This window comes from Anser brachyrhynchus (genome assembly GCF_964034855.1).
Source record: "Anser brachyrhynchus genome assembly, chromosome: 1".
NCBI classification, from domain to species: Eukaryota; Metazoa; Chordata; class Aves; order Anseriformes; family Anatidae; genus Anser; species Anser brachyrhynchus.
In genome coordinates this window covers 3,554,936-3,576,629 of record NC_137694.1, presented here as the reverse complement: position 1 = coordinate 3,576,629, position 21,694 = coordinate 3,554,936, and the positions used below count along the sequence as shown (strand labels likewise).

General features: G+C 50.6%; 1 protein-coding gene across 4 annotated transcripts in view; it reads right to left on the bottom strand.

The window, feature by feature from the left end:
• Nucleotides 1-21,694, bottom strand: part of PODXL (podocalyxin like) — a 44,187-nt gene that overhangs the window by 7,742 nt on the left and 14,751 nt on the right. For all 4 annotated transcript variants that reach the window (XM_080577372.1, XM_080577373.1, XM_080577374.1 and 1 more), the window contains exons 2-4: nt 7,659-8,546; nt 5,521-5,669; nt 4,649-4,714 (exon numbers count right to left, since the gene is read on the bottom strand). In XM_080577372.1, the coding sequence (XP_080433498.1) occupies nt 4,649-4,714; nt 5,521-5,669; nt 7,659-8,546 (1,103 nt within the window). The remainder of the gene's footprint in view (nt 1-4,648; nt 4,715-5,520; nt 5,670-7,658; nt 8,547-21,694) is intronic.

Sequence of the window (21,694 nt, the reverse complement as noted above, 5' to 3'; positions counted from 1 at the left end):
GTACCGGAGGGATGACTGCGGAGGGGTGCATGGAGCCCTCGGCCCCTCTGGGTGCTCCTGAGACCCTCTGCATCTGCCTGATGCTCCCCAGCAGCTGGGAGCTCACTAAAGTACAGCTGATTGCTCTGCAGCCTGCATGCAGAGATGCTTTGTGCACAGATCCTGTACAGCAGCACGCACAAATCCTGCACGCACAGCTCCTGCGTGCACAATCCTGCATGCACACATCGTGCGTGCACAGGTCCGACATGCAGAGATGCCGCATGCAGAGCTCCGGTGCACGAAGGCACTGCGTGCATGGATCCCGTGGGTACAATCCTGCATCCACAGGATCTGTATGCATGGCTCCTGCACCGAGATGCTGTGTGCACAGACCTGTGTGCACAAATCCTGCACGTGCAAGTCCCGCGTGCACGGGAGCTGCATGCATGGGAGCCGCATGCACAGGTTCTACGTGCACAGATCCTGCATGCACAAACCCCACATTTGGAGATGCTGTTTGCAGAGACCCTGCATGCACTCATCCTGCACGCACAGCCCCTGCATGCAAAAAATCTTCCAGGCACACCCTTTGGAAACAAGCTGCCCTGGCTGGGAAGAGCTCTGCTCCCGCCTGCTCCAGCACCTCCAACCTTCCTCCCTCTGCAACCCTCCAGGTCCTGCTTGTGCTGACGGCCACCAGCGTTCCCCTTGGCCGAGGAAAGCCCCGAATCTCACCCCATTTCATCTAAATATTTGGGAAGTGGCCCTGGAAGCGGCGGCAGAACCAGGATGCACGTGGTGGGGCGGAAGGCTGGTCCCGGGTGCAGCAAGAGGGCGAGCTTGGCACTGGGAACTTTTCCCTTTTTATTTGTAGCGGGAAAAGCTTCTCCCTTCGAGCTGTCCTGGCTGCATCCCCAGCAGCATCAAGGGAAAAGCTGCAGGCAGCAGGATGAGGCAGCTGGAGAGGGCAGAGAGGCCTTGGCTCGCTCGGGGTGCTGTTTTTAGCCTGCTTGGACGCTGGGCTGTGCTCCTACGCTTTGCACGTCCTGCAGCTCTCAGTCCCTGAGCACGCACAGCACTTTCTGTTTGGCAGCAGCCTTAAAAGCCTCTCTGCTGCCTCCCTGCAAAGCCTTCTCCAGGGTTTCCCTCACAGTTCCCAGCACTGGCTACCCCGTTCCTCCTCCTGGCACCCCACGAAGAAGCAAAAACATTTAAAACTCTTTTTTTTTTGGGGGGCGGATGCCAGGGAGGCTAAAACCCTTGCATTTTAAGGATGATGAGCACCAAACCGCTTTCCTGCTGGCTGTCGAGCGATGCCTAAACCCCGTAACATGCTGATCAGGAGGGATTTGCCCTTTCCCAGCAGGGGGCCAGGGGGATGCCCCGGTGGTGCCCCGGCCTCGCGCCCTCTCCCCGCCGGAGCCGCTCGCATTCCTTGGCCGGAGTTGAGAGGCGCTGCCGAGCGGCGCGGATCCGGTTCCCACACTGGCGGGGACCTAAAACCAACATCCCCGGGTGAGGTAACGGCACTTGAGTCAACAAACAGCCGGGTGGGGCGAGCGGGGGTACGACCCTGCTCGGCACAGGGTCCCGCGGCCCCTTGGGGACCGTCCCCAGCCCGGAGAGGGGGGACAGGTTGGGGTACGGGGGTCTCGCCGTGTGTTTTGCATCCCCCGGCTGGAGCAGGTTGTGGTGCCCCCCCGGTATCCTCCGAGCTGGGCACATCCAGGTCCCAGCTGGGGATGTGGTGAAGGAGCCCTGGGAGGTGGTCGTGGGGTTGTTGCGGTCCTGATGGAGCTCAGGGGACACTGGTCACCTCTAGCATTGTCACCTCCCGTGGCACCGAATGGGTTTGGGGTGAGGAGCGGGGTGGCTGCTGAGGCTGGAGCACCCCAAGCAGCCACCGAAAACCCAGCTGAGGATACAGGAGCTAGACCTTAGGAAAGTCACCCTACATAGCGCAAGGCATTAGGCTAACGAGCCTCATTAAGAAACCTGTTAAGATCCTGCTGTAATCAAAGGAAGGAGAAGGGACAACAGGGAGCGTGGGACAACCTGGACCAAACAGCTCAGCGCTAGACAAAAGCATCACCCACCAATGAAGGATGCTGGAACCGAGCAGCCTGTAAAGGACCTTCATTCACCTGCATGGTACCAACTATAAAACTGGCTTTTGTTTTTTCATTTTAAGAGTTTGCAGATCATTTTCTTTTGAAATTTTGAATTCACCGAAGCTGAGAAACTGAGGTGCAGTGCCCGTGGCTCTCAGGCTCAGTCCCAAGCTTTTTATCAGGGTCCCCGCCCTGCCAACGATGCTCCAGGAGCTGCGAGGCACAGGGGGGATGCCCGCATCACCCCCTCCTCTGCCAGGTGGGACGTGGGCACGTCCCCCAGCCCCTGCATTGCCCTCACCGTGCTTCACCCAGCTGGAGCTGAGCTTTCAGCACAATGCAGTCCCAATCCTGGCTCGTTTTACGGCCCAGGATCCGAGCCCTTTCTGGAACACTTCTCCTTATAGCACACACTTTCCTGTTTTCCCACGGGCTGTAAAATGCGAAGGGTTTTTTTTCACTTTGCTGTCAAGCTTTGGCTAGAGACTTGTTTACGGGACCTACAAAGCAGGGAAGCCAGATAGTGCCACTTCTCTGCTAGTTGCTCAGCTTGGGAGGCATAACATTTAATGTGATTTTTCGGGAATTTACCGAATGGGATGTTAATGGCTGGGAGGTGTTCTGGCAGCGGAGGGGACTGATGCTACGGGAGGATGCACCCTTGCAGTCTTTCTGCAGCCATTTCAGAATGCAATTGGCATTTAGCACTAACGAGGCTGCCGATCGTTATCACACCCAGGGGACCCCAAGGAAAAGAGTGGGGTAGATGTGGTGGCTCACCAGCTCCAGGGAGCAAATGCCCAGAGAGGACCACAGATGATGCCAAGCTGTGATGTCTGCTCACCCCGTAGCTTGCTGGTGCATCACCGTGCACCATCATTTCGCAGCCTTACAGCCCCATTTCCACAAAGCCCTGTGGCACAGCTCGAGCTAAGCCACGGGATGGGGAGCGGCTCCATGCAGTGAGACTGCACCCAGGAGGAGGGATAAAGCCTTAAACACCACGAAGGTCGTAGGTCACCTTGATGTTTTGGGCTCCAAAATTAGATTTGGTCAATCTGATGAAATATTTGTATATAGTCCATGAAAAATTTGGTGAGAAGCTTTCCCAGGGCAGACACGGCTGTGGGTTTGGGCACTGCATGGGGCTGGTAAGTGGACGCTCTCAGGAAGGGCTCTCCTGCTGTAGCATCCAGGCCATGGGCATCCTCATCCTCAGCATTCAGGGCAACATGGCCAAAAAATCATTGCTTCAGCTGGTATCTGGGCAAAGAGCACTTCCACCCAGCAAGAGCCAAAGCAGGAAGGTGATGGCCATGAGGTGGCAGCACAGGGGTTTTCCCTCTTCCAGGAGCTCAGCGGGTGCTAGAGGGAGATGATGCAAACCTTCTCCAGGGCTGCCAGGCAGGGCCGCCACCTAGCCACAGGGAATTTCAAAGCTGCTGTGGTCAGTAGGAGCCATTGTACTCCTCTCAGTATGCATTTCAAGTGGTTTTAGGGATTATGGTTCATAAAACTGCTCTTTGCATCTTGCCACCATACGGTGAAGTCAATGCCAGTCCCTCTGGGGACAGCTGAGGTTCATGAACCTGAGCAGCTAGTTGATGCTGCGAAGCATGAGCTGTGGGAATGCCCCCGGGTTGGCAATTTCCCAATGCTTACATTGCCTTGGCAGTGCCGAGGTCCAAAAACCAGAACATTATAACCCCCAAACCAACAAAAAAACACCCCAAATGCACAGCAGTCAGGATCTCACCAGCGTTTAAGATCTCACCAGCCGTGTGGTATTGGCTCTTGCTCCTGGCCATAAAGCTAAAAACTCAACCTATTTATAAATTATTAATAAATTCCATCTTCCCTACTGCAGGAAACCTGTAGTTTCCACACAAATGTTTTTGAAAGTGGGTATCCCTCAGAAAAGCCACCAGGGATTTGGGTACCCCCCAAGAAAAGGGGTCTTGGTATATACTCTTGGGTTGGATTTGCCTTTTCCTCACCTTGGAACTACATCTTACCACTCACTCGTCCTGCAGAGGCTTTGGAACAAATGAACTAGAGATTTTTGCACTTACTTTAGGGATTCATGAGCTCATTTAGCATCAAGGAGCACAAAAAAAACCAGACTCCCACCTGCTGGTCACTCTGTAGCTGGATGCCACCCTCACATTTTTTATTTATTTTTTGAGTTTTGGGGTGAACTTCATGCTCCTCTGCAGTCAAAGGCAAAGCTTCCCCATTAGCTTTAAAGGATGGTTTCACCTTCTAAAACTTTCCAGTGCCTCTTTTCTGAGACCTAGGCTGGCTGAGTGGGTCCCTCCACATGAAGAAGTCCTCATGGGTTTCTTCTGTTCCTGCCATGTCCCCCACTGGGTGATACTGATGAGCATGGATTTACATTCACCATTGTACATTCCAAAAGTTTTTGCATCTTATTTTGAGGGAATTACTGTGATCTCTGTAGGCTCACATGCTCAGAGCGCCACAGGTTGCCAGCTGATCACTAACAGCAGCCCAGCAGCTAATCCTACGGAAAAATCCCCAAGGATGCTACTTACACAGGTTTTAGTTTCTTTCAGATTTATGATGGGCCACGTGTCTTGGATCTGGTTGTCACAAATGATCTGGAAAGACACAAGAAATACAACTGTCAAAATGTTGGCATAGGTTGAAGGACCGTTGACCACTGATACAGCAATCTGCCCCAAACCATGAGCCAACCCAACCAAAGCCCTGACCTGCTTTATGAGGACAGGACAGGCCCAGCAGCCCTCCACTGTGTGATAAGAGTTCTCCTGGGTAACTTGAACAGTTGCCTGGGGAATGCTTGCTAATTTACCTCCCAAACCTGTCTTAGGGTTTGCAGTATGGGGCAAAGTGGGAATTGGCTTGGGCAGTAGGAAGATCCATGCCAGCGTCCACGATGCAGTTCTACCCTATAAAAGATGAGCGTCTAGAAACAGGATCCCCTTCCTTCCTGATTAGCACCAGGGTCTTTCATTATCCAGGCGTGCATTTTTAGACCCTTCCAAGCCAGTTTCTACAAGGTTTACACTGAATTGTGGTCTTTGCCCTCTCACCAGGTCCATTACACTTCCCCTCTCTTCCCAAATTTCACTTCTTCCCTGGTCAGCACCCAATGTATGGTCCTCTTCACCTCCATCCATCTCTGGAAAGTAATGTGAGAGAGTGTTTATCCACTCTTATTTTGCTGTCTTGTGTTTTCTCTCTGACACAGACACACACAGTGAGAAGGGCTGCAGGTTTTACACCTACATGCCAGCTAAAAATTAGTGTGACTTGGGGATAAAAGTTGAGTTTGGGATCGTGCTCCCAACTCAACAGAGCTGATTCAGGAAAAGCGAGCGCCCTTTTTAGCTATGTTCTGGACACCACCACAAAGTGCCCACCTTCCTGTAGGTGTCATTACCTCATTTTTGAAGGAAATATTAGGGTGTTGTTGGGCAGGCCTGCTGCTTATTGTCTGGTCCCCCTGGGCTGGTGCTGGCGGCTGGGCACTGGTGGGGCTCCGCTCAGTAAGTCCGGGTTTGTCTGGCACAGATCCTTGGCTTGTGTGGTCTGGGTCCCCAACATACACCAAAAAACAAGAAGACAGACACTGATATACAGCAGAGAGGATACAGCTGACACAGCTCCATTTGTGAGAGGCTGAAAATGAGTTTCCAACTCTTGCCCTGCCTTTAAGCTCCTCACTACACCTAGCAACTCATGGAAAATCTTTGGGTTGCTCCTGTTTTAAAATAAAAATCGTATTGTTGATGATATTTTCCACTGCTGAAAGCCATCCGACTCTTCTGGAGAGATGAACCCAAGGGCTACGATGGCTGTGCTAGCTGGGAAATCACTTAAAAAACAGGTATTGCTGGGCAAATGGGATGGCCCTCATTTCACCTTGTCCATGTTTCTTTCATCTACAACATCTAGAAGTCTACAACAGAGGTAGACTGAGCTGGCTACCCAGGATCTCCAGTTAATGGAGGTCAGCGTGCCATCCCCCTGACCACTGCAGCCCTAAAAGAGGGGATGCAGCATGCCATAAACTCTGCTGGCTGCATCTCCATCAGCTACGGAAGAAGCCCAGGATGACCTGTTTAGTAGTGCCTGGTACTACGGGAGGCAGACTGGGTCTAGCAGGGAGCCATCTACCAGCTCCATGAGAGTGTCACAGATACCTGAGAACATCTCAGATGCCTTTGTTAAGGCCTGTAGCATTTTAAGGTTTCTTGTGCAAAGGGAGTAATGCAAGGAGCAGCCTCCTGCCTTCACAGATCCTTTCAAGGATTTGCATCCCCAGGTTCCTAATTGATCCTTAAATGGTGACAAAGAGAATTAGAGCACTACATCCTGTTTACAGCCTGTTTCCTTTTCAGATTCCTGCCTCTTTTGCAGCAAAAATGAGGGATATTTTCTCCTGGACACCTTGTGGAGACTCCAGGGGAAAAAAAATAATATTTCAGTTTCATTCTCTCACCTATTTATTGTACGCAAATATTTCTTAACCCCTTCATGTTCAATGTTTCATGCCGAATTTGAATCAAAATAATTTCCTTGTCCATCCTTTAATGGAGAATAGTCCTGTGGAGCATGAGGGGAAGGAAACATCCTTTATGAAGATTCATAGAATCTTCTTTCTTGACGATTCAAGACTCATTTCACCTATCCTTAACTGCTAGCTTGAAACATGGCTTGGAGAAAGCCAGTGAAGCTGCTGTTGCCATAAGACCTTGGCCTGTTTGGTGATGCTGGTAGCAAGGAGGAGCTGGAAGGCTGGAAGGGAAGGAGTGGCTTCTGCATTGCAGGTAACGGGAACTGGGTCGACTAGATATTCCCCAGAGGAGGATAATGAAGGGTTCCAACAAATGCCACAGGGGAGGTGGAGCTGTGCCTCACCAGTGAACTAACAACGACCCCACAAAGCTCCAGAGGTCTAGAGCAAGCACATTGGTGGTGTTCAGCAATATCCAAACCACCATGTGGGCACTGCTAATGCTTCTCAGGCAGAAGTCAGCATCCCAAACCCCTGTGGTCGTGCTGAATATCCTACCTAACTGCTTAGAGTCCTCTGGGGTTGTAGACTCAGAGTTGAGCCACAAAATCTCTTTAGTCATCTAAAGCTTATTTTCTGTGCATGCCCAGACAGCCTTCACTAAGCTGTCAGCTGTATTAGGGACCTTCCTCGTTCAGCATTTGGGGTGCCATCAATCTGTTTCATCAATACCCTGCCTCTGAAGTTATTGCTGCTGCCTCCCTTTTGCAGCCACTGAAGATCGAGGCACTGCAGTCAGCGATGCTTGGGGTTTGGTCCACCTGAAAGCAGACGTCCGTGCTTTCAGATGATCCGTGCCTTGAATTACATTGACACGATCTCACTGACAACAACGGGGACCTAAACGTCAGGGTGTCATGGAAAAAAGTATGCTGGAAAGTCCTAAAATGAGACGAGGCAATGGCACCCCATAATGACAGGAGGTGTGTAGGGTAGCCAAAGGAAAAGATCTCATAAGGGCACCCTACCCCAAAAAAATCAAGGTTTTAGTCTTCTGTTACCTGCTCGAGGAGTCGGTGTGGTGGCAGCATTTGAGACCTTGACTGTGCTGCCAGTGGGTAAAGACGGAGGTGTTTTAGCAGGGGCAGGGGACACGGACCCAGCAGAAGAGGTAGCAGAGGTGACAGCACTCCCTGGCTGCGGGGAAGAGGCCAGCCTCTGGACTGGAGAAGCAGGAGAAGAGCGAGGCTGGTCAGTGACGGATTGGGGAGAAGAGGCACTGAGGTCCTTGACGCTGGGTGGAAGGCCGGCTGCTGGGACTCCAGTGCTCCCAACAGTGCTGGCCAACTGGCCCGAGAGGCAGCTTCCCTGATCCACGCTGCACGGAGATGTCGTGACAGCAACCACCGAGCCCCTCGTCGTGGTTAGGGAGCTGCTCGCCTGGGTGGGAATGGGGCTTGCAGCAGGCTTGGCTACCGAGCCTCCCAAGGTGGCTGCAGGGGTGGTCTTCTGCTGGGTGGTGCTGGGGGCTGCCGTAGGGGTGGTCCTGGAGCTGGCTGAAGGGCTGACCTTCTGAGGAGCACTAAGTGACGTGGTGGGGGAAGGCAGAGGGTCATCTGGCTTGTCTGTGGGCTTTGTGGTTGGAGTTGTGGTTACTGATGGCTGGGTGGTGGGTGGGTTCCTCAGAGTGCTTGTAGGGGTGGTCTTTGGAGCAGTGGTGGATGATGTTGCAGGGATGGAGAGTGCTGAGCTTCCTGGTTTGCTTGTGGGGGCTGCCCCTGGAGTTGTGGGGGGCAACGCCCCAGGGTTGGGAGTTTGGCTGCCCGGCTTGCTTGTGGGGGAGCTCCCTTGGACGTTGCTGGTGGCTGTAGTGATGGTGATCTGCTTAGCTTCTCCTGGGCTCGCCGTGATCAACTTTGCAACGGTACCATCTTCGTCAGAGCTGACACCTAGGGAAAAGCAGAAAAGCCGAGATAAACTTTGGACTAGGGGAACTTCCTTCGGTTTCCACCCAAAACAGGTATTTGCAGAAATGAACGCTGAACAGAAACTGTGAGTCATCCACTCGGGGTTTGTCTCACACTCTCTAAACTCTCACTGAGTGCTGCGCTATGGCATCAATTCGGCCAGCAGAGCAGGAGGGCAAGACCTGCTGGCACCCAGGAGTCAGGTCTGCCTTGATGCAAGGTGCATCACCTCCCATGCAGAGTGCTGCAGGCCACTCCTTAAAAAAACAACAACAACAACAACAACAAAACATACCCAGCCCTTCTAGGAGACGTCTTTTAAAGAAAAACCTTAAAGGAAAGGTTGGACGTGGTGCTTAGGGACATGGTTTAGTGGGTGACATCGGTGGTAGGGGGAAGGTTGGACCAGATGGTCTTGGAGGGCTTTTCCAACCTTAATGATTCTAGGAGAGCAGCTAAGGGACACAACGGGTGCTGTTTGTCCAGCCCCAAGGGTCTCTCAGGTCCCCGTAGTGGCGAGATGCTGCAGATAAATGAGGTGAACCCTTTCGACCACTTTGGAAGTTTTATTATTTTTGCAAGCTTAACATTTGCTTCTTTCATTGTTCACATTTCAACTTATTTTCCTCCCAAACTCAGATTGTTACTATGAAAAGCAACACAAAATAGGCACACGTTAATTCGCAGAGTCAAACTTCGTACAGGCAGAAATCCCCAGCTAGGTGAACTATGGAAAGAATATTTATTCTACTTGCTCCAAAAGAATGGGTCAACACTGGACCGAGCTTGCAATTAAATGCAAAAAGCATTTACTTGGAGCCATATAATTTTAATTTCAAGGCTGTTCAACTCAGTTATCCATTGCAAATATTATCACCAAATTACAATCACTTGCTTGTTAAGCTTACTGTTCCAAAAAGCCCAAGAAATTCATATAAAAATGTTAAAGGTTAGTGTTCAGTTTCATATGGAAGTGTTAAAAAAAATCAAATGATTCATTTAGGTAGAAAAAGGAAAAGCAAACCAGGAAAGGAAGGGTTCCATCTACATGTACCATGCAAATCTTGAACACCATGACAAAAGCACAACCTGAACCATGAAGTTCCCACGTGTTTTCCTGTGGTCTCTACCCCATATTTGTACATCCCAAAGCATGATATAGAAATGCTAATTGTGTCGTGGCTTGGTTATTTTTGGGGAAAGCATTGAGAGCTGGTGTAACCTCAATGGGAATGAAGCTCGGTCTCATTGCAAAGAGCATTGCCCATTGCTCGGTTATCACACAGAATGAGATCCGCAGTTGATTTCTGAAGAATGCTTTAAATTCTCAAATTATGAATCTTTTTATGAGTGAGGGGTACAGCTGAAGGACAGGTTACATGGGAAAAGAGCTCTCTGACAGCAGCAACACGCTGCAACACTCAAACATGCTATACACACCACGAGACTGGATGCAAAATTTGGGTCCTTTTTTCTGTTTGTAATCACAGCAGGAGCTCCATCAGTCGCTGCAGAGATAACCTTCCCCATTGCACACAGTAACTCCCAGCTCTGGGCACTTGCTCAAATTCACCCCGGGAAAAGTTTCAGCTAATTTTTCACCCTTCAGAAACTGCAGACTGCCCTGCACCAGTGCACCTGCATGGAGGCAGGAAACCTACCTGATTTCGGGGGGGGGGGGGGGGGGTATGTTTCTTACATTTGATGACAAATCAAAACAGGGCTATTTTTTTTGCCCTTGTATATTGTTTCCAACTGCCCAAAGTAGGAGTGAAACTTCCTAGGATGGATTTTTAGCCATTTCCAGGCACTGCTCTTGAGATGTAAATTCCTCTGCGCTGGCTTACTGGCAAGGGTTTTTTTTTTCTTGCAGAGCCTGTTTATTAGCACTGGTTGCGCTTCAAAGATCTGATGGAAGCTCAAGTTTCTGAGATTTGTACCACTGGGGAAATCTAACCTGGATCAACCCTACCAAGTCAAGACCTGGAGGCTGGAGGCACAGATAGCACCTGGGGTATGGGATTTGGGGTGGGGAGCTGTGGCAGGTTTGGGCTCATCTGAACAGAGAAATGCCAGGAGAAAAGATGAGCAGACAATACCATTCCTATTCCTGTTTCCCCATCAGCCAACAGGAGCAGCCATTCTGCAAACACCATTGAGATGTGAGCTTAGTAAACTAACAGCATGAATTATTTCAGGGGCTTGCGAGGAAACATCTCCTCTACACTTGCAGGAAAAGACCATTCATGGAGAGAAGTCATAGGTATTATTGGACTGACCACTGGCTGCAGGAGAAGAAAAGGAGAGGAAGAAAAACACAGGTGTAAGATGTGGGCACCCAGAAGAGGAGACCTGGGTGCAAAAGATAGGAGGAAGTTTTCTTCCAGCTGCCTCCTTAGCTGTATGATCAACTTGCCTGGCTTGAATTCTTGGTGATGGTTGCTGCAAGTTAGAGAGCCGGCATCCAGTTAGCCACAAAATGGATCTACCCCATAAATAGGGATGTAAAAGCCAGACAGGGGCTCTGATGAAAAGGGGAAAACTACCCACACCCTAGTGGTAGAAGGAATATTAAAGAGATGTAAATAAAGAAAGGGTCGGAAGGAAGGTGGAGGAAATCTCCCACTGCTGTCACTTCCTTTTCTTAACCTGTCCCTGTCCCAGAGAGGCAGGAAGCAAACGTGTTGAAGAAAAATTAGAAAGGGCAATTCAATTCAACTCAGTCCAAAAGAGAAAGGGGCAGGTCCATGCCTTGGCTCCGGGACAGTCTCGGTAGCCAGCTGGGACCCCATGAACCGTGTGAAGCTGCCCCATCACTTCTCTGTCCCCACCCAGGGAGCTGCAGCTGTGTTTTTACCAATTTCAGTGGAAAAAGGGGGAAAAAGCCTAAAGCTAGGCATCTTTCTGCTGATAGAGAAAAACTGTGTGATCCTCCAGGATTGCCCCCACTGTCCTTCCTTCACACATACATCCTGAGAAAGCACTGGGAGAAGAACCAAGACTTGAGTTGATGTCCACAAAGCTTAAACAAACTTCATCTGTTTGTATCTCTCCATTCAGCCTTAGTGTTCCTCTCCTGTTAAGGTCAAGAGATGTTAAAAGATTAGAATCCCAGAACCACGGAATCATAGAATCATTTATCTTGGAAAAGACCTCTAACATCATCCAGTCCAACCGTTAATCTAGCACTGCCATGTCCACTGTTAAACCACGTCCCTAAGCACCACATCTACACGTGTTTTGATGACCTCCAGGGATGGTGACTCAGCCACTTCCCTGGGCAGCCTGTTCCAATGCTGCACAACCCCTTCAGTGAAGAATTTTTTCCTAATATCCAACCTAAACCTCCCCTGGCACAACTTGAGGCCATTTCCTTGTGTCTTATCACTTGGTGCTTGTGAGATGAGACTGATCCCCACCTCATTATAGCCTCCTTTAAGGTAACTGTAGAGCATGATAAGGTCTCCCCTGAGCCTTCTTTTCTCCAGGCTAAAGAACCCCACAAGACTGAATTCTTCATCATTAAACCATGCTCAGTGATTCAAGTTGGATGGATAGATGGATGGATGGATGGATGGATGGATGGATGGATGGATAGAGGGATGGAGAAACGGATGAATGGATGAACAGATGAAGAGATGGATGGAAAGAAGGAAGGAAGGAAGGACGGAAGGGAGGGAGGGAGGGAGGGAGGGAGGGAGGGAGGGAGGGAGGGTGGATGGATGCTGAAATGCTGAGTGTCACAGTGGTGGAAATTGCTCTCCTTTCATGGAGACCTGCATCCCTTTGGCAAGTGGCAATGCAAAGGGTATGTCAGAAAGCACTTCATCACACTGCTCCCTTCCTACAAACCCATGCTTGCTGTTACAGGCTGGATGCAACCACTGGGAAGCCCTTTGGAAAAGATCTCCCATCCCAAACTTGACCTGAAGGTGATGCTCTTTTCCTAACCTCCACCTTAGCTCAGCTGGTGTCTAACAGGTCCACCACCAGCAGAAGGCATGGCTTATTCAAACTGCAGGCTCTTCCTTTTCAGAAGCCTACCAAATACTTAATCCCAAAGCAGAAAGAAATGCAAAACAAGCAGTGAGAGCACTGCAAGTCCAGGAGTCAATGCTTTCCTACCACACATGCTATCTCTCTTCTATATCTAACTGTTGTTCTCCCTTCCCTCTTGCCCAGCTGCCCTTTCCAAATCTCCGTGTTGGACCCGGGGGTAATAACTGGTAATGAGCCCCTGTTTGCCTGGGCTGGTGGCCAGTGGGGCCTGATGAGTGCCCTTCACAGAAGAAATGAATAGGTTCTGGTTGAAACAGAAGAGAGAAAACCCCTGCAAGCACGGGCTGACAGTAACAAAGGACAGACAGGACAGGATTATGTTCAGTGCCCCTTTAGCATGAAGATTACTCACAAAAGATACAGTATGTCCTTCTGTGGGAAAAGAAAGGCCCTTTCATGCCGTGAGCCCCAGAGACAAAAGGATTTAATGCATGCTAAGAGAGAGAAAGAGGATGGAGGAGAAGTCCTGTAGGCTATCATGCCCCTCACCAGCACGAGGTCCTTCCCAAAAGTCTGAAAGTTCACTTGAATTTCAGCCAGGTTCCCTCACCCTTTTTTTTTTTTTTGAGAAGGTAGAAAAAAACCCTACCTGTCCTTGACCTTCCTGGCTGCGTTTTGGCAGGGCAGGGCTGATTATTTAGTTTCACTTTTTGGACCAACGTCACTTCTTCATTTTAAGGAAAACGAGCATAACATAGCAGCTATTGCTGTATTTTGACACCATGGGTTACAGTGTACTCAGTGTACACTCTCCTCTTGCATGTGCCAGTGATAAAAACAACCCAAAACCTTTCATTTCTGTGCTGGGCAACAGCAGTCTGCCTGATACCTCTCTGCAGGAGGAAAGCTCAAGCCTTCCCCACACATATCCGTGTGAACAGCGGCCAAATGGCCTGGAGGAAATGAGCACGCTGAAAAAACATGATTTCATTTCCTCGTGTGTGTATCCCACGGCTGCGCTGGTGATACGGTGTCTCCGAGATGGGGACAACCCCGGAGGGGTGAGAACTTTCCCTTATTGCTAGCTGTGAGGATGGGCTTGTTCGGACCCAAGGTAGCAAGGTTTGGGAGGCTGGAGGTGCCAGAGCCCTGGATGGGGTTGGTGTTGAAGGGCTCGGTTAGGATGCGAAAACGCGTTGAGAATATAAAGGGAATGATGTGGTGATTTGCGCCGATGGATCTCATTGCACGACAAGTCGAAGGATCACCAGCAACCACGCCACAAAGAAATGCAGAGGTCATAACCACATTGCAGCGGATGCGTGGTGTTCTGCAAGCTGGGGAGGATGCTTGGAGGGAAACAGCTTGCTCGGAAAGGTCACAGCTTTGAGCACAAACCAAAAAAGCAACACGTCGGTGTAAAACGCAAAGCGAAAGGACACGTCCTGTCCATCCAACGCCACCGCCTCTCCACGCAGCCCCTCTTGTTAAATTAATTCCCTGCCCGAGAGCTTCCCGCTTCCTATTTCAGAAATGCCTCCCCTCCACCCCCTGCCCTGACCACCTTGTTGAAACAGCTCAGATTGGCTGAAAATCTATTAATAGTGAGAAAAGGAAACCCAAAAGAATAACTTAGGAAATGGTGGGCGACACACCCCATGCCGGCGGGCTGAGCCCGGCTCAAAGCCTAGCGCCGGTCAGCTCCTGCTCCTCCCAAGGCGGGATGAGAAAGCTACGGAGACCCAGCAACCCAGGGAAGGGGAGGGGATACGAGCCAGGCCCTAGGAAGTTCCTATTTGCCTCCCCTTTTTGCAGCTTTTCCTGATTAAATACGGGCATTGGGTTGAGTTTGCCAAAGGGAAAGCGGGGGCTGAAGCTGCAGGGGTGGTGTTGGCCAGGGGACGGTGTGTACCAGCGCCAGCAAGGATGCTCCTGGTCAAAAGGAGGGATTTATCCCTGAAATGCAGCCCTGTCTGGGCAGGAACAGCGCACAGTTGCTTCAGAGGACAGGAAATTTGTCACCTCCTTTTAGAACCGTGAGGTCAATCAGACTGGCAGAATATTACAGAGCAGAGTTATTTATGCTGGAATTAAGCTGGGCTACCAGAGCGAGCGGTCACCTCGCTGAGATTGAAATTGTGCTGGTGATCATGCTCTGTCCTTTGCTCAGGGCGAGATGGGATCCGACAGCATCATCCTTCCCTAGCTCCCTGCTGGGATTTCAGCAAGGGAAATTCGGCCTGAAGACTCTGATAGTATTCTCACCACCCTTCCCCTTGGCAAAGCGGCATCCTCCACTTCACCAAATACACTTTCAAACTGGCATTTCCTTCCCGCTTTGCTGCCAGTCTCACCGCCAGCATTATGAAATGTGTTCACCCAGGCCAACTTGGCTTCCCAGGTGAGAAGGTGGGGAAAGGTCCACCAGAGCACTGCCAGGCTCTAACCCATCAGCCCAATTACCTGATGCCGAGATTTTGATCCTGCCCAAAACCCTGCCAGAAGAAAAAGTGCTGCAGAACGCTCTTGATAGAATGGCATTCTGAAATATTAAAGATGAGCCCTGATGGCTGGAGTTAATTCGTGCTACAGCATCACTCAGGAAGGAAACGAGCATGGCTGGGCTTTGATTTAAAGCCACTGGGCTTGTTTTCAGTGAGGAATCTTCTTGATGCTTCTGTGATGAGGCTTTATTGGTAAGACCCTTCAGTTCGGTGCTGTTCAGCTCTTGCACATGAGTGACAGCAAAATCAAGGCAGCAAAACCGACAAGCATCCTCTCTGCTGTCAAACGAAACGAACCTGCAGCCACAACCTCTACCCAATAAGCCCTTACTGGCTGCACACAGGGGGAAAACATGTTTGTGCTTCAAACCCTGCAGGTTTTTTTTGCTCTTATCACACCCATCCACATGGAGAGAATCGTGCAGGGCTTCCTGCTGGTGGCCGCACCGCCACCATTCAGCTGGGGATTTGGAGCAGGTCCCCACAGCACCTTTGCATCGTCCTGGGGGTTCTTATCAAGCTGCAGGGTTTTTGTAGCCACTCATGTCCCTGCAGTAGCCAAAAGCTGCTCTGCTTTAATTCAGACCGGGTGAAACTTTCAGTTGTCCCTGTTTTACCCGATGGAAGTAACCCAGCAGCTCAGGGAGCAGGACGTGAACCAAGCCTCATGTGAGCTTTGGCTGCTCCATCCCTCCTGTTAGATCTGCCTCACTGATTTTATTCAAACGACAGTCTCTAAACCTCCTTGGTTTTGACCAAGAAACCCACCCGTGTCCCGAGGCACCTTCTCTGCCAGGATTGCGACACATGTCCCTGAAACCCAGGTTCTGATGAACTGGCATTTTCTGATGAGAAACATGCTTCATTAACAAATTCCCCATCAGCTCTTTCTGCAAGTATTTCAGCCAGCTCAGCTCGTCTGCTGTTTCATTTGGAAGCCTGACAAATATTAAAAATCATCATCCCAAGGCACGTCTCCCTGTTGGACACACTCCTCTTCCCCGACCTCTCTCCCTACTCCCTTGGCCCCTTCTAATGCTGCATTTGGGGAGGCAGAAATGGGTTCATTTGCTGTGCTAATTAACGACTAGCTAGTGGATTTGAGGGAGCAGAAATATCTCAGCCCTCCTCACTCCCATCTTCTCAAAATCGCTGTCATCCAATTGCCCTTCATGCCATGCATGGACCTCTCCTGAATTCCCCCTTGAGGACTGGTTGCTGCCAAGAAATTGCCATCTTCCACCCAAACGTGGAAATCTTCCACCCAAAACGTGGCATCTTCCACCCAAACAGCCCCAAAAGGTCCATCCCAGGCAGTGCCATCTGCATGGCCAGCCCCAGTCTGCCTCTCTCATGAATAAACGCGGGACATCTGATTTAGGAGTCTCCACGCCTCTTCCCACGGACGGTCTGTAGCTATCTAAGTGAAGGGGAAGAGGAAAAAACAATGAAAAAGGAGACAGGAAAACCCGTGTGGAAAACGAAGGCTCCAAAATCCTTCACACGAGGTTGTCAAGGAGGCAAACAGACACACAGACAGGCACACCTCTATCCACTCTGCTCAGGCATTTTTATCACGGAGCCTGGGAACATCCTCTTTCCGCTGGGGGCTGGTGGGATTTGGAAGGGGCCCGGCTCCATCCCAGCACCTTCCCCAGGCTGCAGAACAGAGCGGGAGCTCTCTGCAGCCCGGGCAGAAACGCCCCACATCGCTCAGGAAATGGTAGCGGAGCTGCTGGAGCGGAAACGCTGGGAGCAGCAGCCAAAAAATCTGCGTGTCCCAGCCTGACCAGAGCCTCTCAGCTCAAGCAGAGCCGTCCTCCTGCCCTTCTCCTTCGTGCCATGAGTGTGGGGTTATCCCACGATGTCCTTGTTTCTTTGAGGCAAGATTTGTGGCAGCACGACGTCCTGCTGTATCAGGCGAGCATCAATCTCCCTCGTGCAAACGAGAGCTCTCCTCCTGCAACCAGCAGCCGAAGGACACGATGCCCGGTACATTTCGCCCTCTGTTGCTGCAGAAGTCACCCAGGGACTTTGGAAGAAACTCAAGGTTTACACTGAGTAATGGGCAGCAGCAGCTGCTATGTAAAGCCCAGCTACCTCTGTCCCTAAGCAGTGGCCATGAATCAAAATGACACTGAAAATCACGAGAATGCCACAAGACCGCATGACTTTGTTGTACAGAGACCATTTGGGGGGTCCTTCTTGTGTAATTTCTGGGTTGTCAGTCTTCAAGATGCCCTTGCAGCCTTTAGTCTGTGCTAAAAAAGCCTGTCTTTTGAAAAAAGTAGATAGATGAAAAGCCTAGATTTGTCTCAGTTTGGAGAGGAATTGCAGGAAGGGCTGAGAGCTCCCAGGTTGGCCATGCCAACTTGACTCCCATGGGAGAACGCCCAGCATCACCACCAGGGCTGAAGGCTGGCCCACGTGGACTTCAAAAGGAAGGATCTCTGATCCCTTGAGGGCTGAGCTGCCACATCAAAGCCTCCCCTCTCGGAGACCTGATCTTTCTCTGCTGCAGAACTGATGCTCGCTGCCTGAGGATGGCCAGGGGGGTGATTTTATTCACTGGGATGGAGCAGAAGTCCCTCCCTGTTCTTTTTGCCCCGGAAAGATGAATCATCCCTGCCTGGTTTGTCCTGGAGGGCTACTACGGACAGCTTGAGAAGGAGCGAGGACAGGAGCCAGTGAGACGGGAGCTGATTTTCATTCATCTCGATAGCTTGTCTGCACAGGAGTGAGTACTCAGGAAAATTAATCTAAAATTAAAAGGAGGTATGATTTCAGAGCGGATTAGTCAAAGTGCACACAACCCACCAGGTGGCCACTCCTGTTCAGCTTTAAGTCAGCTCTCATTGAATTTAGCCAAAATGAAGTGGGTTAAATCAAATTAAAGTCTCGTTAGCTTCGAAAGCCAACACGAGGTGGGGTGAGGGGGACAACATGCAGTTTAAGGATGCTGATTCAGGAGAAATCTGGTGATACTCCCCACACAAACAAGCCCCCAAATATCACATTTGGCACTGATGCCAACCAAACATCAGTGACGGGGCACTTCTGCCTCCCCAGATGGTGCTGGCCTTTCCTGATCCCTGCATGCGGGAAGCTCTGCATTTGGTGTCCCATCAGCAGCTCTTGCTGCTTACTCAATTTTTATTCTGGAGAAAGGCAGGGCGATGAGATGACAGTGGATGGGACCCTCTGCTAGCTGTGCCACGCACCAATTCGCAGTCCTGTGTTGGCAGAGGTGGGTTTGCAGGTCCACAGCATCCTTGTTGGGTGGCAAAGGGAGACCGAACTCATCATCTCACCTTCCTCTCCATCTGGCCGGGCTCAGATTTGGGTTCATACTGAGCAAAATGAGGAAGGACACAGCCCTCGGTACCCTGCTGGCTGAATCTCCACCAGCTGGCTGGTGGCAACGAGGAGCTGCCCCACCTGATGCCACTCAAGCTGGGTGCCATGGATTGGCCGTGTGTCTTGAGCTGCTCCAGGAGAGGTGAAGGCCACAAGGGTTTTGCAAATAAACGTCACCAAAAGCAAGGCCACCAGATTCTGCTGGAGGCTGGCACTAGCTGGAGGCCCAGCACGGAGCTGGAGCCCTACGGGTGGGAAAACAAGAGGGGAAACACCTAACCTAGAGAAATAAGATCTCAGCCTCATCACAGGCAGATCCAGGGCAAAGGAAAAAAAAAATGTGGCTGGGCATCTGGAAGGTCAGCTTGTGCTGGCACACGGCACCGCCGTGGCACTGCACAGTGCTGTCCCCCCCTTCTGTGCACCTCCCTTTCCTCCTCTCGTCCCCGAAGATTTACAGCAGGAATCGCCCTCCCGTGACAGCCTCTGCTTGCTCCCACCACCGAGGTTTTTGGCTCCTGGAGCCCTCGGCGGAGCCTTGCTCGGGGGCAGGCCTTGGAGGATGCTCGCCCATTTTGAGGGCAAAAAGGGCCAGCGGAAAAGCGATGGCGAGGCGGTGATAAGACCCGCAGCCTCGCCCTCCTTTGTGCGCCCAGCGCCTTTGGTGAGTCACGCTGCCAGCCCAAATTTACGCCCTCGGCTCTGCCCTGCTCCAGACAGCCAGCTTTAATTTTTAACCTTTTCGGGGTCGTGAATCCCAAATCGCCTTCCCCCAGCCCCATCACACAATGCCCAACACCGAGGTGGTCGCAGAGATGATGAACTGGACTCATCTTTGGCCCTCCGAGATTGAAGGGTGGTGGAAGGTGCTATGATAAGTAGCCAAAGACACAAGGAGACACCTCCAACAGGTACTCCTCAAACCTCCTCAAACATCCCAACCTCTCTCGGTAAAATTTGGGGTGATTCCTAGTTAAATACAAACTGCATTGCCTTCTGCGTTTGCTGCTTGTTTGGGCTATGCATGGGGACAAGTTCCCCCGCAGACACTTCACGGGGCACCTGCAAACCTTCTCTGACATTAAAGCTGCCACCAGCCGTGTCTCTAAGACAACTTTTGGGATTACTTTTAAGACAGCTGGATGTCAGGATCAGGCCCTCTGCCGTGACCAGTCCCCTCCACGACCTTGGTTAGCCAGGGTTACGGAGCCAGCAGCCCGGAGATTTCCTGTCAGCACTGCGAGGAGGGCTCCACATTTCCTTGCGATCCTTTGTGTCTCGCTGCTATTTTGGGTCCCACCTTTTTTCTTCGGCTCCCCACCCACACCTCCCTCAGGGTGGGGTCTTCCCGGATAATTCGGCGCTCTATATATACACACACACACACGCATATATGCATGCATGTACATATATTTATATAGCTGTGCATGCGAGCTGAGCCTTCGGGTGCTGGCTGGACACGGCGCACTTGGCAGGAGGCTCGGGGCTATTCTTTAGGTGGGGAGAGCCTAGGAAGGGAAGGACACAGCTCACCCTCCCTCCTATTCAAAACTATTTAAAGACTGTCTGGCACGGAGCTGCTTTCCCACCAAATGGCTCCAGTGACGATCTGGCTTTAAAGCTGTGTAATCAGATCAACATCCATTGTTGGCAAATTCATAATTGCCTCATTATTTAACTATCCAGAAGCAGTCAGTTTAATAGGGAAAAAAAGAATATACATTTAATTTTTTTTTTTATTAAGAACATCAGGACTCAGTTTCCATTTGAAGAAGTTTTGTTCTTCAAACTCAACAGCTCCTGCTCTCCCCGTCCTTATAATAATACACATGATCACAGAGATCACTGATGAAATGTGCAGACAATGAGAGATGATGTTTTTCAGTGCTGTCCTAATGCGGGACAGCATATTTGTTACCCAGTGGTGCCTTACATATAACTGTGAGCAGCACAAGCAGAGGAACACTAACCATTTCCCTCTAAGAGGAAGGATGCTCTTCTAAGAACGATGCACTGGCTCACATCCTTGCTCTGCCACAGCCCTCCAAAACAACCCTGGTGACATTTCTTAACCTCTCCCTTCCTCAGTTCCCCCCCATCTCTACATGCAGGAGGGGATAGATTTCGGATGGAGGAGCTGTCTTCATTTAGGGGCTGGCCCAGCACCTTGCTACCCGGGGCCCTAATCTTGGTTAGGTGCCACAGCAATACAAATAATTACTAATACTAATCCCCATGAGAGTCTATTACATTATAGTTCAACTTCCTCCCAAACAATTGCTCCTCTTCCTTGCTTTGTATGTTCTTCAAAAGAAGCGGCTGCTGTGCTTTAGGGCTGGGACACCAGCGGAGGTAAACATACACCCAACGTTCCTGCTCAGCTGGGCCTGGGCAGCAAAAAAAAGATAAATCTGATTTAAGACAATCGCATTGTGGGCAGGAAAAAAAAGAAAATTGGGGGGTTCAATGGAAACAGCAACCTGGCAGCACTAAACAGAGTTTATCCTGAGAAGTCCCTTAGGGCATATTTATTCACTATTTACAGGATGGTCATATTCAGAACGGCAAAAAGAGCAAGAAATGTCAAGAGCACAAGTGGCCACTGGTCTCAGGCCTCAAAACATCATCTATGGAGCAGTGAAGGCTGCAGTCCTCATTCCCACATTACAGTGGAGGGAAGTAGAGGTTTATGGGGAACATACAGCTTGCGGGCACAGTACTTGGACATTTCTCTGCTTACGTGCGGGCACTGTGCCTGTACCACCCAAAAGGTGCATAACGGGAAAGATAACCCATAAAAAATGGGCAGAAAAATGCTCCTCGTCCACAGCCAGTCCCGGGCTGAAGTTGGTCCATCCACTGTGTGTATGGGCCAGGCAAATTGTCCCATGTAGAGCATACAAGGCATGGAAAAACCCCAGTGCCATAGGTTTAGCTGCAATATCACACTAGGGAGCCGGGACACCAAAATATTGAGTGTCCAACAAAAGCAGGGCTGGCAATGCAGACCGGCCATCCCAAAGTGGTTTGAGCTGATGCATGTTAGAGCAGAACGGGCTCTGGGTGGAATGTCTTGAGGGCCTTGAGTCCTCCTTCAAGCAGCTAGCTTGCTCTGAAATGCATGTTGGCACATCTCCGGAGAGGTTTTCCCATTGCCAGGAGCACGAATATAAGCTTACACAGCAAGCAGCGAAGGTGGAAAAGGAAGAAGGCTCTTGCTAATAAGTTGGCCAAGTGTCCTGACTTAATGTTGATGAAGAACAATGCACG